The sequence below is a fragment of the Parasteatoda tepidariorum genome, chromosome 9 (genome assembly GCF_982258835.1).
Source record: "Parasteatoda tepidariorum strain Cologne lab strain chromosome 9, Ptep-v5.0, whole genome shotgun sequence".
Classification (NCBI taxonomy): domain Eukaryota; kingdom Metazoa; phylum Arthropoda; class Arachnida; order Araneae; family Theridiidae; genus Parasteatoda; species Parasteatoda tepidariorum.
Window position 1 is genome coordinate 13332115 of NC_141763.1, and position 17028 is coordinate 13349142.

Sequence of the window (17028 nt, forward strand, 5' to 3'; positions counted from 1 at the left end):
TATTTTGATAAAATAAAATTGTATATATTAGCAATATTCTTACATTTTGTAAATCATCATCACATAAAAAAATAAGAATAATAAAATCATGAGCATTTCTTTCCCTTCCTTTCTAAAAAAAAAGCCTTTTACTAATATAATTATGGAGAGAAAAAAAATCTTTCAATCATTTTTGCAGAGCAGAAATTTTTACTCCGTTGTTTTTCATTCTTCTCAAATAAGGATAGAAAAATCACGAAAATTTCTTTTCTTTCCGATGCGTGATAAAGGCATCGTTTTAGAATAATTTTAGAGAAGAAAAAAAACAAATCAAAAATTTCTGCAGAAAAGAAAGCCTGGTTGGTAGGGCACTCAGCCCATTTACAGGAGGTTGTGGATTCAATCTCTGCCGGCTCAATGGTGACTGATGCACATTAAATCCGTCGGGTCACAAAGTCCTGCATGTTGCATAACAAATCATACCTCTGGGGGTATTGATCCAGGAGTTTATCTTCTATTCTTGCCTTCTAGATTGGTTCAAACTTACAAGGCTACGGAGTTGAACATTAGTTGTCATAAATTGGGTCGGCTGTTCAACTACGGTTATAAAATAAAACATGATTTAGGGTTTGGGTACAATAGACCTCTGGTCGATGTGCCCTGCTCTTAAGAGCTGCCCAACTTCTAAGTCTAATGTTTTTTTAATAAGAGGAACTGAAATGGACACACTGCATCAGAAAGGTTTAAGGAGTTGATTTAGACATTTTTTTAATAATAAAAAAAATTATGCTAATAGTTACCCTTTATAATGTGACATCAAACTGTTTTATTTTTGTTAATGACTTAGCCAGCATGGCTGCCACATCTCTTGCATTCCTTAACTCTGCTTCTGCAAACTTTTCTAAACTTTCTTGGAACATGCTTATCCTTTGTCTGTGGAATTTTTTAATCTATACAAATATAGGATAAAAAAAAAAAAAGAATACTTTAACCTTTTAACAGTGACATATTTCAGAAAAATGAACCGAAAATTTAAACCTTTTTGACTGTTTAATTTTGTTCTTCATATTATTGTAAAAGTTAGAAAATGGTTTTCTATTACAAAAATATAATTTTAAATGCAATGAGTACTGCATTTATAATTTTTACATACACATAAAAAAGTAATAGATTACACACACATCTTATTCAATTAGAGCAAATTAAACAAAATTTTGAAGCTGAATATAATATAAGTAGTATAATATAAAAACACAACAATATGATTTTCATTACATAAATTTTACAAATCTTGTTTGTGTCTGTTTATTTCAGCAACTGACAACATCCACTGAAGTTGTAATCGGTGAATAACTAGGACCACTAATGCCATCTATTAGGAAAATAGTGAATTAAGTATCCTCATGAAGAAACGAACTCAGCTAGCAGTTGCTCGAACTGGATTCGGGCACCACTGGCAAGGGTTAATTATAATTTAGATTTTTTTTAAAGATCTAGGAATTTTTGTTTCAAATTAAAAATTAGTAAGAAACAATTTTTAATCTCTATCTATTAAACAGAAATTTAACCAAAGTTACAAAATATCAAGAAATCTTGATTACAGTTAAATATTTTTGTGTTCATAGTGTCTATGTACTCATAGCAAATTGAAATTACAAGTCCTACATTTCCAGTAGATTAATGTTTTTATAATTATATTTAATTACTGGTCATGTATGTTAATATATATTAATAATGAATGTTAGTGTACAATTACTGCAATTTTTTAAAAAAAAAATGCTTGGCTGAGGCGTTCAATTGAACCATAGGTCATCCAGTTTAAGAGACCTCTAACCAGTGGTCAGAAGTGGCATGCTACAAGTAAGTAAACTACTTTAGTCGCTTTTTTCTGTAGTTAGTAGTGCACTACTTTTTAAAAGAAGTTGTATAGTGAGTGGAACGAGAAAAAAAACCCAATAGTTTATAGCGTTTCCTAGCAACGTGGTTTTTAATGTTAAATTAATTAAAAAAACACAGAAAAATTTTCGAATCTGATTGATGCAAATCCATCACATGCCCGGCAAAGTACGCAATGAGAATGCTTCTGTTGGCAAACATCTGATGTTCAGAAAAATCAGTGTGAAATCGATCTAGTTGTTCTTGAGGAATCGAATTTTTAATATCTTGACATTTTTAACATTTGATTTCACAGGAACTATAAAGTATACTTTTGTGTCTGATTTTGTAACTTAAAATATCGTCAGCATTAAAAAATAATAAAGAACTTCGACAAATTATTATTCTTAAAATATAATAAGAGAAAGAATAAAATGTAGCTTCAAAACGAGCAAACTTAACAAAACATTTCTAATTAGCTAACTCCCCCCCCCCCTAAAAAAGTTAACATTTTACATGACAAAAATTATTGTAAAATATCTTTCACATACTTTAATTATAAATGATAATACAAAATAAGTTTAGAATTACAGTTAACAATAAAATGAATCTGAAAATCTCTCTAATATAATCTTTCATAATCATCATCACACAACTTTATAAAAAGATTTCCAAGATATATATTGAAAAAATTTCTAGTCCCCCTAAACCTTTTTTCAAAGCAAATATCACAATCAAAACCCAGTCTTTTGAATGCTATCATACGATTGAAGAAAACTAAGTTTTCATTGATAAAAATAAAGTTCTCTTAATTACACATTAATTAAATACTTTTTTAATCATATTTAAAACAAAAAACAGATTGAAAGGAAAATCTATGAAATTACCTCTTGCCTAGCTACATCTGAACAGTCTTCAAACGCTTTTTCTGCAGATAATTTAGCGCTTTCGGCCTGTAATAAACATTAAATTTGAGGTTGAGGAAATGCTTTTGTTAAAAAATTGAATATGCAACTAAAAAATGAATAAACCTTGTGGCAGAATTTTTTTTTTGGGCATTTTCTGAGATATACCTCTCTAATATATTAGTATTACACATTAATTAAACACTTTAAAACAAAAGTATCTTTGTGCAAGATACTTTTAAAAATAACAAATATACATGTTACTAAATTAAAGTAACAAAAGCGTCAACTTTAAAAAAAAAACTATTTCAGGGTGCGTAGCAAGTCCTTATTCAACAAAAAATAAGCACTCAAACAATATTTTTAAGCACTTTAAAAAAATATCATAATTAGGCAGGGTTGGAGAGTTTTTGACAATTGACGGTTATGTCTTGTTTTACCTGTCTTGTTTTACCTGTCATGTCAAAAAAAAAAAAAAAAATTGGCATTGTTTTTGACAATTGCCAAAAATCATGACAGTTTGAATCATGTAGAACAAATGGCGTTTTCATACCCTACAGACTGCCAATACACCGAAATAGATTGCGGTTGAATTAATTGTGAAAACGTTGAATAGAACAATCTGAACTGTGTCTTTTTGCAAAATTCGAAGAGAAAATCAACATAGTAAAGGAAAAGTCTCATTTTGAAAAAGGGAAAATTAAGCACTTTTTAAAAACTCCCACTGAAAAAAGCACCTTTAAGGGCTTTTAAAAATCAAAAGTCAGTACCTTTAAACACTTTTTAAAAACGCTACACATCCTGTTTTTGAATCAAATAAAATTATTTTTTAATCAAATAGTATATAATATTTTTTTATTCTAAGATTATGGGTGATACTCTCGCATTTTGTAGAAGGAAAACACACTAATTATTTATTTTTTTTGCATTTTGTAAATGATCATCACATTAAAAAAAAAATTGTGAAATTCTTAGCAGCAACTACCAAAGAAAAGATCGACAAAATCACGTGATTCAGACTCTTCAAAAAAGGGTTACTAAATCCGTGTTTTCATTTCGAAATTCAGTTGTTGCAATAAATTATATCGGATTTAAAAAACTATGTGGAAATCAATAGCAATAACTGCATAAAAAAAATTAGAACGAAAATTTCTGCAGAAAAGAAAATCAAATTTTACTTCATTGCTCTTTATTTTTCACTATTCTCAAATGAGAATAGAAAAATTACAAGCATTTTTTTCTTCACTCGGATGCATGCGCAAGAAAAACATCTTTTGAATATAATTCTGATAGAAAAAAATTTCTGGGGAAAAAAAAACCAAATTTCTTACTTCCTATAAGAAAAGTCTTTCTGCAAGAACTCGGTAATTTTCTGAGACAATGTCGCCGCGATTCTGCCACGGGTAAATAAATATGATAAGGTAAAAGAGAGAAGAAAAAACTTACAGCTTGTTTTTTCAGAGGTTTTGCCTTGTCTAATGCCTTATTTGCATTTTCATATTCTACCAACAAACTTGTTCTTTGAGCAAGCATTTCCTGATAAAAAATGAAAATTTAATAAAGTTTGGGGGGAAAAGGCATCAATGCATAAAAAATTAATACTAATCTCACAACAACAAAAAAGAAAAACAATTTTGAAATAAAATTCTATATTTTTACACTATGAAATGATGTAGGTTGATTTTTGTTTACATTTTATGCAACAAATTTGATGTACAACCCTACACACAAATTTTGCTTAATATTAGTGTTTGTATAATAAACAGAATAGCATAATTTATTATAATACTACAATTTAATGCAAAAATAAAAATAGAAAAACAAATTTCTTTTAGTTCTATCAAAAAGTGGATACTCCAAATAGATAATGGTCAATTTCTTGATTTAATTTAAATATGTGATACATAGTTGCATTTCCTTGTTATTACAAACTAACTTAATAGATAAAAATAATAAGTGGACTTAGTAACATAAAGAATACCTAACAGAACAAAAAAGTCAGCATTATATACAGTAAAGAAAAATGTAGAAAAAATTATCAAAGTAAGATTAATTTTTAATAATGAGATAAAAAAATTTAACAATTATTTTGGGTGAATATTTATGAATGTTTAAATAACGTGATTTATAATGATATTTAATTTTTTAAAAAAAGAAAAATTATTCATAAAAATAACTATTCTAATAAACAATTATCTTAATTTTATTTTATCTTATCTACAACTATTGAAGAATATTGAAACATTTGCAGGCGTCAATTTTTATATTCAAAGTGAGATTAAATTAGTTGAACCATGGAAATCCGTGATTAAAAATTTCCATAATTATTCTACTACTGTTTACATTACAATAGAGGTTTAAAGAGTTAAGAATATAAAATCTAGATCTGAACAAAGTTCAACAGTTATTAAACTCCTGATCGTGGTTCAAAATATATTTTAAAATAAGGCTGTAAGAAATTTGAATTAAACAAGTTTGAAAGGATATAATTTGAGTAATTAGATGACATAGCCTTTTTTAAAAAAGATAACTGTGAATTATATAGGATGAACTCTATAAATTGTTTTTATTTGAAAAAATGTAAATGAACGCAACACACAATAGTCAGGATATTTTTTTTACTTTCATAATAATACTAATTTAATTTGAAGTAAGTTTTGAATTTAATGTTGGAACAATTTGCAAATAAAAATAGTTACAGATTAGAAAAGCTTTCACAGAATAAAGAGTAAAAATTAAGACTAAAATAAGCAGTCATTTTATAATTTTTATTAAGATAAAATAAAATACCTTTTCTGATTCGATATAACTTGTATACAGATTTAAATAGGCACCTAAAGTGTTTTCCTCATTATATGATAGCACCTGGATACCATGCTGAAAATTAAATTTATTTTTAGTAAAATTTAAAACGTATTAATGGAAAGTCATTTATGAAAGACAAGTTCAACTACAAAATCTAATGAATTTCTCTCTATGAATTTGTAGAATTGTAGCTTGTCAAAATGTTATTTTTACTTTTACAAGAATTTATTAAATACATACTATTTCAAGAAAGACAGAATGCTCTAGTTATTCTATCAATATAACTATATATTTAAACAACAGAAAAACATATAGTAACTTTTAGTGTTACAAAAGTGTCAGCAGTTGGAAGGATATTATTATAAATTGAAAAGGCGAAGGGGGAAAAAAACGTAGAATGTGAAAAAACGCAACAAAAAATTTATGCATTTAAATATAACACTCTTTATTGTAAAATTATATATTTAAAATAAATAGGATATATCAACCTACTAGATAAGATAAAAGATACCAAACCAAAGATAAATACCATCTAAAATTACTATTATAAAAATAAATAATAGAATAGAATGTATATAGAATAGAACAGAATATAAATGTAGAATAGAATATAGATAAAATAGAAAACATAGAATAGAATATATACAGAATAGAAAATATAGAACAGAATATAGATAAAATAGAAAATATAGAATAGATAATAGAAATAAATAGCATTTAAAACTACCATATTTATTCATAAAAGTGCCATTTATGAAAAACATTAAAAAAAAACTCACTCTAGCATCTTCTAAGGCCTCTGAAAACAAACCACATAACCTGCAAACAGAAAATCAACCTTGTATTCATATTTTGAATTGATATCATTGAATATTTTCAGTTCATAAAAATATTAAGGAATTAAAATGAAGTTAATAAATAAGATAATCCAGAATAGGTTCTCCCTTTTGAAATTTACTTATTTACATGAAAATTTAATAAAATTGTTATTTTATTTCCTTCTCCTAAAAATTAACACTTACATGTGAAACACATTACGTCAGCTTTTTCTAATTTTGAGTTGGTCAAATGCTATAATTTTTAGAAGGGTGAAACTCAAAGTCCAATTTTCTTATAAAGTTTTCTGAAACACTTTTAAACAAAATTGTATAAAAACAATTAGTAATTCACATCTTTAAACAAAGGAATTTTATAATAATGAGCAAAAATTTCTCTGACTCGCTTAACAAGTTTTGAGTTAACAAAACAGACAACAACAAAAATTTAGTATTTAAGAATCCAAACTTTCTATTTACCAGAACCCTATTAACCAGATTGCAGCTACCACCCCTTTCATCACTTTGAGGGTCAAAAATTTAAATCATATTTATGTTTAGTTTTATGTTGTATATTTATTCAGAGAAAGTACAATTTAGAGTTCAATTTCATAACTCAAAATGTTGTCTGCTTTTATTAATTTGATATTTAAGGTTAGGCTCTAAAACCATTAAGATTGAGATATAGTAGGTAAAAATCTTATCATTAAATAGGTTTGCAACAGAAAAAAATGAACAAAATAGTTGCTTTTAGTAGCCTAAAGCCTGAAAATAGTTGCCTAAATAAGAGCAAAAAATATGACTAAAATTTTATTAAATGACTTAATTGTCATATATCATGATCCATTTAATCAAGTTGGGGGCAAATATGATAATTTTTATACAGCTCGTTATATAGTTTGTTAGTGTTCTAGCACTTAATTTTCAGGTAAAAAAAAAATAATTAGTATATTTGCAGAAAATTAAATACTTGATTCAGCAAATATTATATGTATAAATATATATATATATATATATATACACACACACAAATATATATTTATAGTGAAAAGTGATTACTCAAATTCGAAATTCACGTATTGTAATATTATATAAAAAAATTGGGTTTCTTAAAATTAAACGGAACTTTGTAGCAATAACTGCTGAAAAGGAGATCGAGAAACGAAATGGACTGACAATGGAATCCACGCAAATTGAATGCATTAAAAAATGATAACTCAAATTTGCATTTTTCGCATTTTTAAATTTTTTTAAGAAAAAAATTCAATGTGTTCAGAAGCTCCCGCGGGCCACAGATTTTAAACCTAATTTATGCTAAAAAAAAAGCATCGCTAGAAGTACAGAAAGATCTCTCAATAGTCTCCTTCCCATAAAAATAGTTACTTTTTTTTCATAATTTTCAGGCAGAAAAAAGTTGCTATAGTCTCCACAAGCCGAAAATAGATACATTTTAGTCGTTTGTGGCAACCCTGTTAGATAAAAAATTTTCCAGGGTGTTATTTATTATTTTGCATGTGGCACACTTAACTTAATCCAATGCTTTGTTTCAAAGTGAACTTGTTTAGAAGAGCTATGAACTTGTCTGAAAGACCATTAAACATAACTAGCCAGTTCTTAAAGTATTCTAGCATCATAGTAAAAACAATAAATTAATTTCTAGCGTGAAATTGAAATTAAACCTTACTTTGCTTCTAGTTTGGCAGCCGGTTCATTCGATCCTCTATTTAAAGTTAATGCTGTAGCTAAATGTCCTATAATACTACATAACCCTGAAATAAATTAATTCTGTATAATATGTAATATTTGGAATAAAAACATTTTTATACAGGGTATCTGCTACATTTTAGTTTTCAAACCCATGATTTCTCTGGGACTAATTCCAAAAATTTTTCATGACTTAAGTTACTATTTTTTCCGACAAAAACACAGCAATAAATTAAAAAAAAGTATTATAATAACATTAATTGAAATGATAGGTATAACCAAAACTTTTATACTCTGCATCTTCATATTTATTAATTAAAAACTGGAAAAACACAGTAAAGAAATATTTGAAGCAATAAAATAACTGAAAAAAAAAGAAAATAACTAAATACTGTCAGATATATGTAGTTATTTAAAGCTGTTTTATTTCTTCTCAAAAGTAAGTAATATAAAAAGCCCAAACTAGAATTTCAAATTGATCAAATAAAAATAATAAATAAATAAAAAATTATGAAATCACTGAAGTTTAAGAGATAATTTGCTCTAGAAATGATGTTCTTTATTTTTTTGAAAGAACACCATATTTTTTTAAAAAACACGATAAAAACATTTGATATTTTAATGAAATATGACTGTAAGTGGGGATTTCGTTACAAATTCAGATATTCGGAACACTGTGAAATTGGGGGGGAACACTGTGAAATAATTAACTATCTTTTAAAATATACATTTCAAAAGATAGATTTTTTGACGATCTAAATCCTTCACTTTTTATGAGTTTTTTTTAAATAAATAGTTAAAATCATGACATTTCACTAACAAATTTTGTTCAATACCGAAACCCATGACTTTCCAGGTGCGCAGGTACCCTATTTATAACAATTTATCTTCATCTAATTTAAATCACGCATTGATTTTTACTATTTAGAACTTTAACGATAGAGTTATCGTAATTCTTTTTATTTACATATAACATAACTTCTATGTCAAAGAATATCTATTAATCAAAAGTTTATTTTGATAATCCATTTTTGTCTCCCAAATTCGAAATACAGTTTATCTAAATGAACCCTCTTGTAAGTTGTTTGGACTACAATTATGAGGTTGAACTGTCAGTGATTACATTTATGAGGTTGAACTGTTTAAAGTTAAGATATTGAGTAGACAATTAGAACAAGTTTTGACAGGGGTCAGCGAGATCATATAAAAAAATATTGCATTTTGACTTCAGCTGCTGCTTCAACTTATCAAAATGTCGCAGCTAAAAAAAATACTAGGAAAAATACAAAGTAGTTTTCTACTTCCATTGTACAACATATTTTTAGTTTATAATTATAAACAGCTTTTAAGTGTTTTTAGTTAGCAACTTTTTAAACTTATGTAATTTTTTAAACTATAAGCATTTATAACATCAATGAATAAAAAGATCAAGAATAAACTCTTACTTTGTTGAGAATAGACAACAGAAGAAAAGGCCTATAAAAGAAAAAAACAATGATACAAAATGATCAAAAACATATAGAAAGACACCTTTTTATGTCAGCTAAAATAATGGAGAAAATTTGTTCAAAACAATTAAATAATAATTTTTTTTTTTAAACTATGACTGATAATATAATATATCACACGTGCCAACTTTTAATCCCTTCCATTATCATTTTTCCCAGTGGTATTAAAATGGAATTAAAAATTCAATTTTAAGCAAACAAATACGTTGTATTTGAGAAAATTTAAGTTGACAACCATGATAGTAACGCATATTTATACATGTGCTTAATTTTTGTAAGAATAGTGGTGATCAATATCATTTAAAAATTAAGATTATAAAAGAAAAAATAGTAAATAATTACTACCACTTTAAATATGAAAATAAAATCTTCCGGAAGAGTTGGCAGGTATGATATATGATAATAAATTTGGAAAATTTATACATATATGAAGATAATATATTTCGATCAGACATTTTGTTCAGAAACTTAATGCGCCGTATCAACTATCTAATTTTTAAAAACATATCACAAATTTTCCAAAAATAAATTAAAACTGTTTAATAATAAAATTTGCACCTCATTGATATCTTTAATTTGTAAGCTATACTTTGACACCCAATCACGCTCTTTCTGGAAAAATTCTTCACAATCCTGAAAATCAAAACAGTTTAATGAATTTTTAGATGCATTAATATAATTTCATGATTACTTTAAAAATTATGAAAGGAAAAACTCATGTTATGAGAAATTAAATATTTTAAATTACATATTGATTTATGCATATCTTAATGTTGAATCAATAAAACAAAGATAAATACACAAGTGGGCGACCTTTGTGCTAAAATACAAACTAAGGTAAACAACGTTTAAGAGCACAAAAAATATTTATAAAAGCAGACAGCTGTTTCGGAAGCTCAAAGGGCAACCTTCATCAGTGCGACAGAAAGAAATGAGAGAAAACAGGGTAAATATATAGTGAAAGGTAACGTCACAAGGGGGGGGGGTAGAGCAAAGGCCAATCGATTGCCCTTTGAGCATCCGAAACAGCTGTCTGCATTTATAAATATTTTTTGTGCTCTTAAACGTTGTTTACCTTAGTTTGCACTAAAGCAAAGCTTTTAAAAATATTTTATTCAAGAAAAAAAATTTATATAAAACATGTATAAATGAAAATAATTTTTCTAATACTGAAATCCAATTAAGAAAGAAATGTTATATGAAGAAAAATGCAAGAATTTAGAGAAATTCTGAAGAAATCATTAAAACAAACTTTTATGAAGTATTTAGCAAAGTGTAATGAAACAATGGTTAAGAAGCTACATGAAAAATAGTGGCTTGTTCAGAGAAAAATCACCTACCATTAAGTAAAAGCTTTAATTTGTGCAGTGTTGAAGCAATGTTTCGCAACCCGATTTACTCGATAGACCATTTAAATATTTCAGTGTTTCATCCCGGGCCGGTAAGGTTAGTAATTTGGTCTAGTGGAACAATTTTTATATATACAAGATTGTGGCACTTAAAAAAAATTTTTGACCAGTTTGTTTCTGACAAATAACATACGCTCTTTCATGAAAAATTTAATTATAAAAAAATTTAATTTATTTCCAATACAAGCATTAATCCAAAAATCTGCATCGGTGCTCAGAAACAACGTTTTAATCAATTCCCTACATGAAAAGGTAAATGCTTGAATAAATAAACGGTAAGTTACGAACAAGCATTAAGTGTGCCATATATAAACTAGTTTGCATTTAGTTAGTGTGAGGGCACAATAATTTGTGAATAATTACAATATTTAAAATTTTTTTATTGAATGAAAAAAATTTTAGACTTTCAAAAAATGGATTTGTTCAATTTCTTCTCATACAAAATGGTAGCTAACTATGATTAAGCAAGTCTTGCAAAAGTTTCACCGCTTAAAAAAAATGCTAAGTACACTTTCCAAAGAATATTTTAAAAAAATTATGATCATAGTCATTTGATTTAAAACGATTGAAAAAAAATTATTATTTTGAATTCTGTCTTCAAAAATAATATATCCCTTTTATAAGACGGAAATTAATCTTCAATGCTTAGAAAATTTTTTTTAAAAAGTTGAATGAAATTCAAGATAAAATCAAGATTTTATTTTTTGTTTTTCTCTATCTTTTGCTGCACATAATCCTTTGTATATTCCAATTTATAAATGAACTTTTTCAACTTACAACCTGAATTCACTATTCTTCCTCAAACTCTATTTCCAATTCTTAATTTTTTACAAATGCATTATGCAATATATTTTATAAAAGTTTTAGTTAAATTTAGAAGAAAAAAAAAAGAATTATACTCCAGCGTAGAATGATGTAACGTTGAAACAAAGATTGTCCTCATAAACTGCATTAATTTAGCAGGTGCAAATAATACAATGGTTCATAGTTAAGAAGTTTTTGTAACTGAGGAAGAACTATTAACTGCTCACAGGTTCTAAGAAAAATTAGTTGCAAAAAGATTGTGTGGGATTCAGAGTAAGTCCCAGTAGAGTAAATCTCTAGAGTAAAAAAAAAATTACATATTTGTTTGCTTTTAGTTTTAATGCTCTTAATAATTTCAATTTCTTCCTGTAAATAGTAAATATTTAAGTGTATATTTTTGTATTTAAAGTATTTGGACTTAAAAATTATTTTAGAGCATTAATAGTGCAGTGCTTAGTAGATAAGTTTAATGATATGTGAAATGATAAAAGTAACACAATATTCTATATAATGCAAAGCTTGGTATTTCAAAATTTGCATTAAAAAAAATTTCTACTGTGTAGTACAGCTCGTTCACCACGAGTCTGCATTTGACTCCGCCTTCATCATGTGGTATGCGACGATACTATTTCGCTATTTTTGGGAGAAGGTTGTGAGCAATTCTGAACAAGGTTGATATTTGGCGATCATATGGGGAAAATATTTATTTTGCAAGCTTTATGTGCATTTTTTTAACATTAAATATTTCATAAATTTGATGATATTCCACGCCATTTTTTATGATATTTCACTCTTTTGAGTGAATAGTTTCTCCTTTTTTGAGAAATTTTGCTGGGAAAACAACAGTTTTTAAATTTAAAATATATTTAATTAGCAAGAGTAACGAAAGGTATAATAGCAGATGATAAAGCGAAGTTAGTGACTGAAAAAGGAGTCACTGTGTTTGGCGTGCAGTAAGGGTTGTCTCAATTTCAAGTGTGGAGATTTTTCTCTTTTTACTCCCACACTGAAATGAACACTGTGTCCGAGGAGGTGGAGCCAAGTGCCAACTCCTGGTGAACAAACTATATCTAAATAATTTTAACCCTTTAATTGTATCACAATTTATTTAAATTTGTAAGAATTTAAACAAATAAGAAGAATGGGGAAGCTGTACTGCCAAGTACATTATTATATTAGGTCCTACACCCAAAATTAGTTAGAGGTTGGCATTTAAGAGGAGAGATTTTAAAGGATGGAATATCAGAAAAAAAGACAAGTCAACCCAACAAAATGCTGGAAGCTGAAAAATTCCACTAATTCATAAGAACTAAATGAATGAATGGCATCCTATAAATTAAAGTGAAATTTCATTACTGATAATTAAAAATGAAAGCATGTCAAAGGCAGAATGGCCAAAACACAAGCATGCAAATAACCAATTATCATGCATTACCATTTATGAGGTCTGTCTTCTGCATTAAAAGCTGATGTTTTCTTCTGCCTGGCAAAGAAAGTGAATTTAGATCTCTTCAAAAGGCAACAAATCAAGTAAAAAGAATCACATTTATCAGCTTCCAAAATGTTGGAGGGTACACCATAAATAGTTATCTTTTTCACTGTAGATAATTTTGTTCATCAATCTTAAAAATATTATCCTGTGTATTAAAATATATAAATCCTGTGCATTAAAAAAAAATCTTGTGTACTTATTGAGTGTACAAATAAGTTCCCGACGTTCGTCACAAGATGGCACTACCAGAAGGTTATGTAGAAACTGTATTAAATGTCTTATTGTAAGTTTGTTCATCTGGTAACAACATAACCTTAAAGTATTAGAGATTCCATATTAGCAATACGTAATTTTTATCTTGCAAAAATGTCAAGTTTTGTGCCAAATAAGTGTCATTTGCTGGAACTTTTGATTTACTTCTTTCATTTGAAGAAATCTGCAGCCGAGGCGCATTGATTGCTTGGAGAAGCATATAATAAGGTTGCTGTAAGGGAGAGAAGTTGTCGTAAGTGGTTTCAGAAGTCTAAAAACGATGAGTTTGACGTGGAAGACTAAGTGGAGGGTCAAAATTGTACGAAGACAAGGAATTGGAAGAATTATTGGAAGCAGACTAGTCTCAAACACAAAAAGAGCTTTCTCTTACATTACAAGTAACTCAGCAAGCAATTTCACACTGTTTAAAATCGTTGGGAATGATAAAAAAAAAACAAGTTGGGTTCCCTACGAACTAAAATCAAGAGACATTGAACATAGACTTTGCATGAAAACTAATTTTGCTATTTGGAAACACTTCAATGGGAAGTCCTAAACCCCCATCTGTATTCGCCAAACCTTGCCCCTTCAGATTATCATCTATTCGGGCTGTTTGAGCAGAAATTTGCATCATTTGAAGAAACCAAGGAATGGGTCAATTCGTAGATGTCCTCGAAAGATTAACAGTTCTTCCGAAGTGGTATCCGCATGCTTAGAGAAAGATGGGAAAAGTAGTGTCTAGTAATGGAGAATACTTTGAATAAAAGATAAATGTACTGTTTTTTTACAAGAAAACTGCGAATTTTTGATAGAAAATGGCAGAAACTTATTTGTACTCCCAATATAAAGAAAATTATTTTATCAATGCTACTTTTGTTGCATTAGGCTAACAATTTTATCAAACAAAATGGTATAAAAATAATTTTTAAAACATTATCTAACAGGACACCAAAGGCATGCATTATATAATTAACAATTTTTGAAGAATAGGCTTAAATTTCCATTTCTGGCTACTGAATATTTTTATTTGAAACAAGTAACACACCTTGGCAGATACCATCAACAATACTCTAAATATAGTAACACTATAATTTTCATTTAAGCTAAACAAAATAAAATTGTCTAGTGAATTTTTTTGTTATCTATTTTAACGTACAAAGTATTAATGGTTGCAAATAAAGGGAAATTAAGTGATTTTTTAAAGATAAATTAATCTACAAGATTGTTGAGTTACCCGAAGATTACAAGACATTTCACCTTCAAGACATTTCATTAGTTTCAAACATAAGAAATACACTTTACAAATGATCATATTTCACAAACAATGCCATAAGGCCAGTTGATGGATTAATTGAAGAGTGCTGCCAGCATAATTAAAAGAATAACCAGAGACATGTTATATGAGACAAAACATTATCAACAAGGGGTGGTGGCAGGGATAGCCAGTTTGGTAGGGGCACTGGGCCCATGTCCAAGAGTCAGTGAGTTTGATCCCTGTCGGCCGAAGACTCCCCGTGTAGTAAATGACTGATGCACGTTAAATCTGTTGAGTCACAAAGTCCTCCATGTTCCCATAACAAATCATACCCCTGGGGGTACTGATCCAGGAGTTTCCTTGTCTTCTGGGTTGGGTTCAAAATGACAAGGCTATGGAGTTGAACATTAGTAGTCGTAAATCCAAAATTGGGTCGGCTGATCAACGCCACTTATAAAATATAAAATAAAACAAGGGGGGAAGCAGGTTGCCATAGCTATTTTTCGAGGAGGGATACTTTTTTATAAAAATTTTTAGTTTCAAAATAACTTAAAAGTAATGAGCATTTTTGATTATTTAAGGAGGCATTTTTTTTAATATTTGGGGGGGGGGATAATTTTATTCTTTTTAGAGGGAGAAATTTTTCTAACCAAATTTATTGCATAATCATCATTACACAGGTTTACAATCACAAATAATAAATAAGGGAAGTACATTTACAACTAGTACAGAGCTTCCAACTGCTCCGGACAAGGCAAAATATTTTAAAAAACGGTAGAGAACTACTAACTAAAACTTGCAGATTTTCATTTGATTTGCAAAGTTTTAAAAATGCTTGACACGGCTCAACTGCAACAAAGAGGTGGATTACATAAGCCTTTCAATTATACAGTAGCAGTGGTATGTAAAAACCCAATAAATCGAATTTTCTAAACCAAGAATTGAACATTAAAAGACTACCACTCAAAAATATTTATCCGCTGTCCGAAGCAAGTTGGCATCTCAGCTAGTAGTTCAGTTTGAGAAGTACAATAATTTTTTCATGTGGGAGATTTTATTTTAAGATCTTTTTTGGTGGAGGTTACTTTTTGAACATTATTTTTTTAGTGTGGATAACTAATTAAGTTCATTATATCTTAAAATCAAAATTTACACAATAAGAGAGACACATTTACAATCGATCAATTGGTTGAACTGAAACATTAGTTTTAATTTGTTTTTAGGAGGAAACATCTTAAAACTTATTTTGGTGGGGTTCATTTAATCATTTTAGTTCTATCTTCATTATATTCGAAAAAGATGAAGCTTTAACAAATCTTTATTTCTTGTAACTGCAGTGTCTACTTTTGAAGTGGATTGAATTTGCAACATTATTGGTTAAACTCTTCAATTTTGAAAGAAGAATTAAATTCTTTGTATTCCGTTTAAAAAGAATTGCAGACCGATACCAAGATCGATATTAAGGCATAAACGATCTTAATAGAGCAAAAGAAAAATTTCTTCCAGAACATAATGAAGATGGAAAGTTGATGCAAAACAAAGAGACTTGAGGATTTTGAAAAAGTTTTATAGAGCCACTTCACTTACTTAATGATTTTCTTGTGAATCAGGTTTTTTGGGGATTTTGTAAATTGTTGATGATAATTAATACAAATTATTCTCTGAAGAACTAGTTGAACTAAATAAAAAGCAGTCTTAGTCATGCTTGAGAATTTGTATTCACAGGTAAACAGAAAAAAGTACTGGAAAAACAGTCCAGAAAAATAGAGAATCAGAATAAAGCCCACGAAAAAAAAGGACCAGAAATTGAGTATAAATAAATTAAATATTACTTAAAAATTAATTAATTTTCAAGGATTAATTACAGGAAAAAAACTTTTCCCATTTTTATACTTTTATTTCTTATATTTTATAGGAGATTTAAATATTTTCAAACACCAATACTTACACTTATATTGTGATATGAATCATCAGATAAAAATATTTTGCACCTATTGATGGTTGATTTGAAAAAAAAAAAAAGTTTCTTTTTTTAATCCCCTATGGTTCAAGCGCAAGTTATGATATTAAGAGAAAGGGAAGAGTGAGATCTAGCAATTTGATAGAGTGTCAAATTTTCTGACAATGACAATTCCCAATTTTGGTGTAAAATTTTGTTTTCTAATGACAGTTCACTGGACTTTTTTTTAATCCCGTTTTCCCTAACGATTCCTGGAGCTTACGAA

At 28.1% G+C, this 17028-nt stretch overlaps 1 protein-coding gene across 1 annotated transcript in view; it reads right to left on the minus strand.

The window, feature by feature from the left end:
* LOC107441438 (sorting nexin-5) overlaps positions 1-17028 on the minus strand; it is a 28630-nt gene that overhangs the window by 453 nt on the left and 11149 nt on the right. The window contains 8 exon segments of the mRNA XM_087150897.1: positions 780-929; positions 2742-2807; positions 4206-4295; positions 5550-5636; positions 6344-6383; positions 8064-8148; positions 9529-9559; positions 10150-10224. Coding sequence (XP_087007023.1) covers positions 783-929; positions 2742-2807; positions 4206-4295; positions 5550-5636; positions 6344-6383; positions 8064-8148; positions 9529-9559; positions 10150-10224 — 621 coding nt within the window. The 3' untranslated portion in view covers positions 780-782.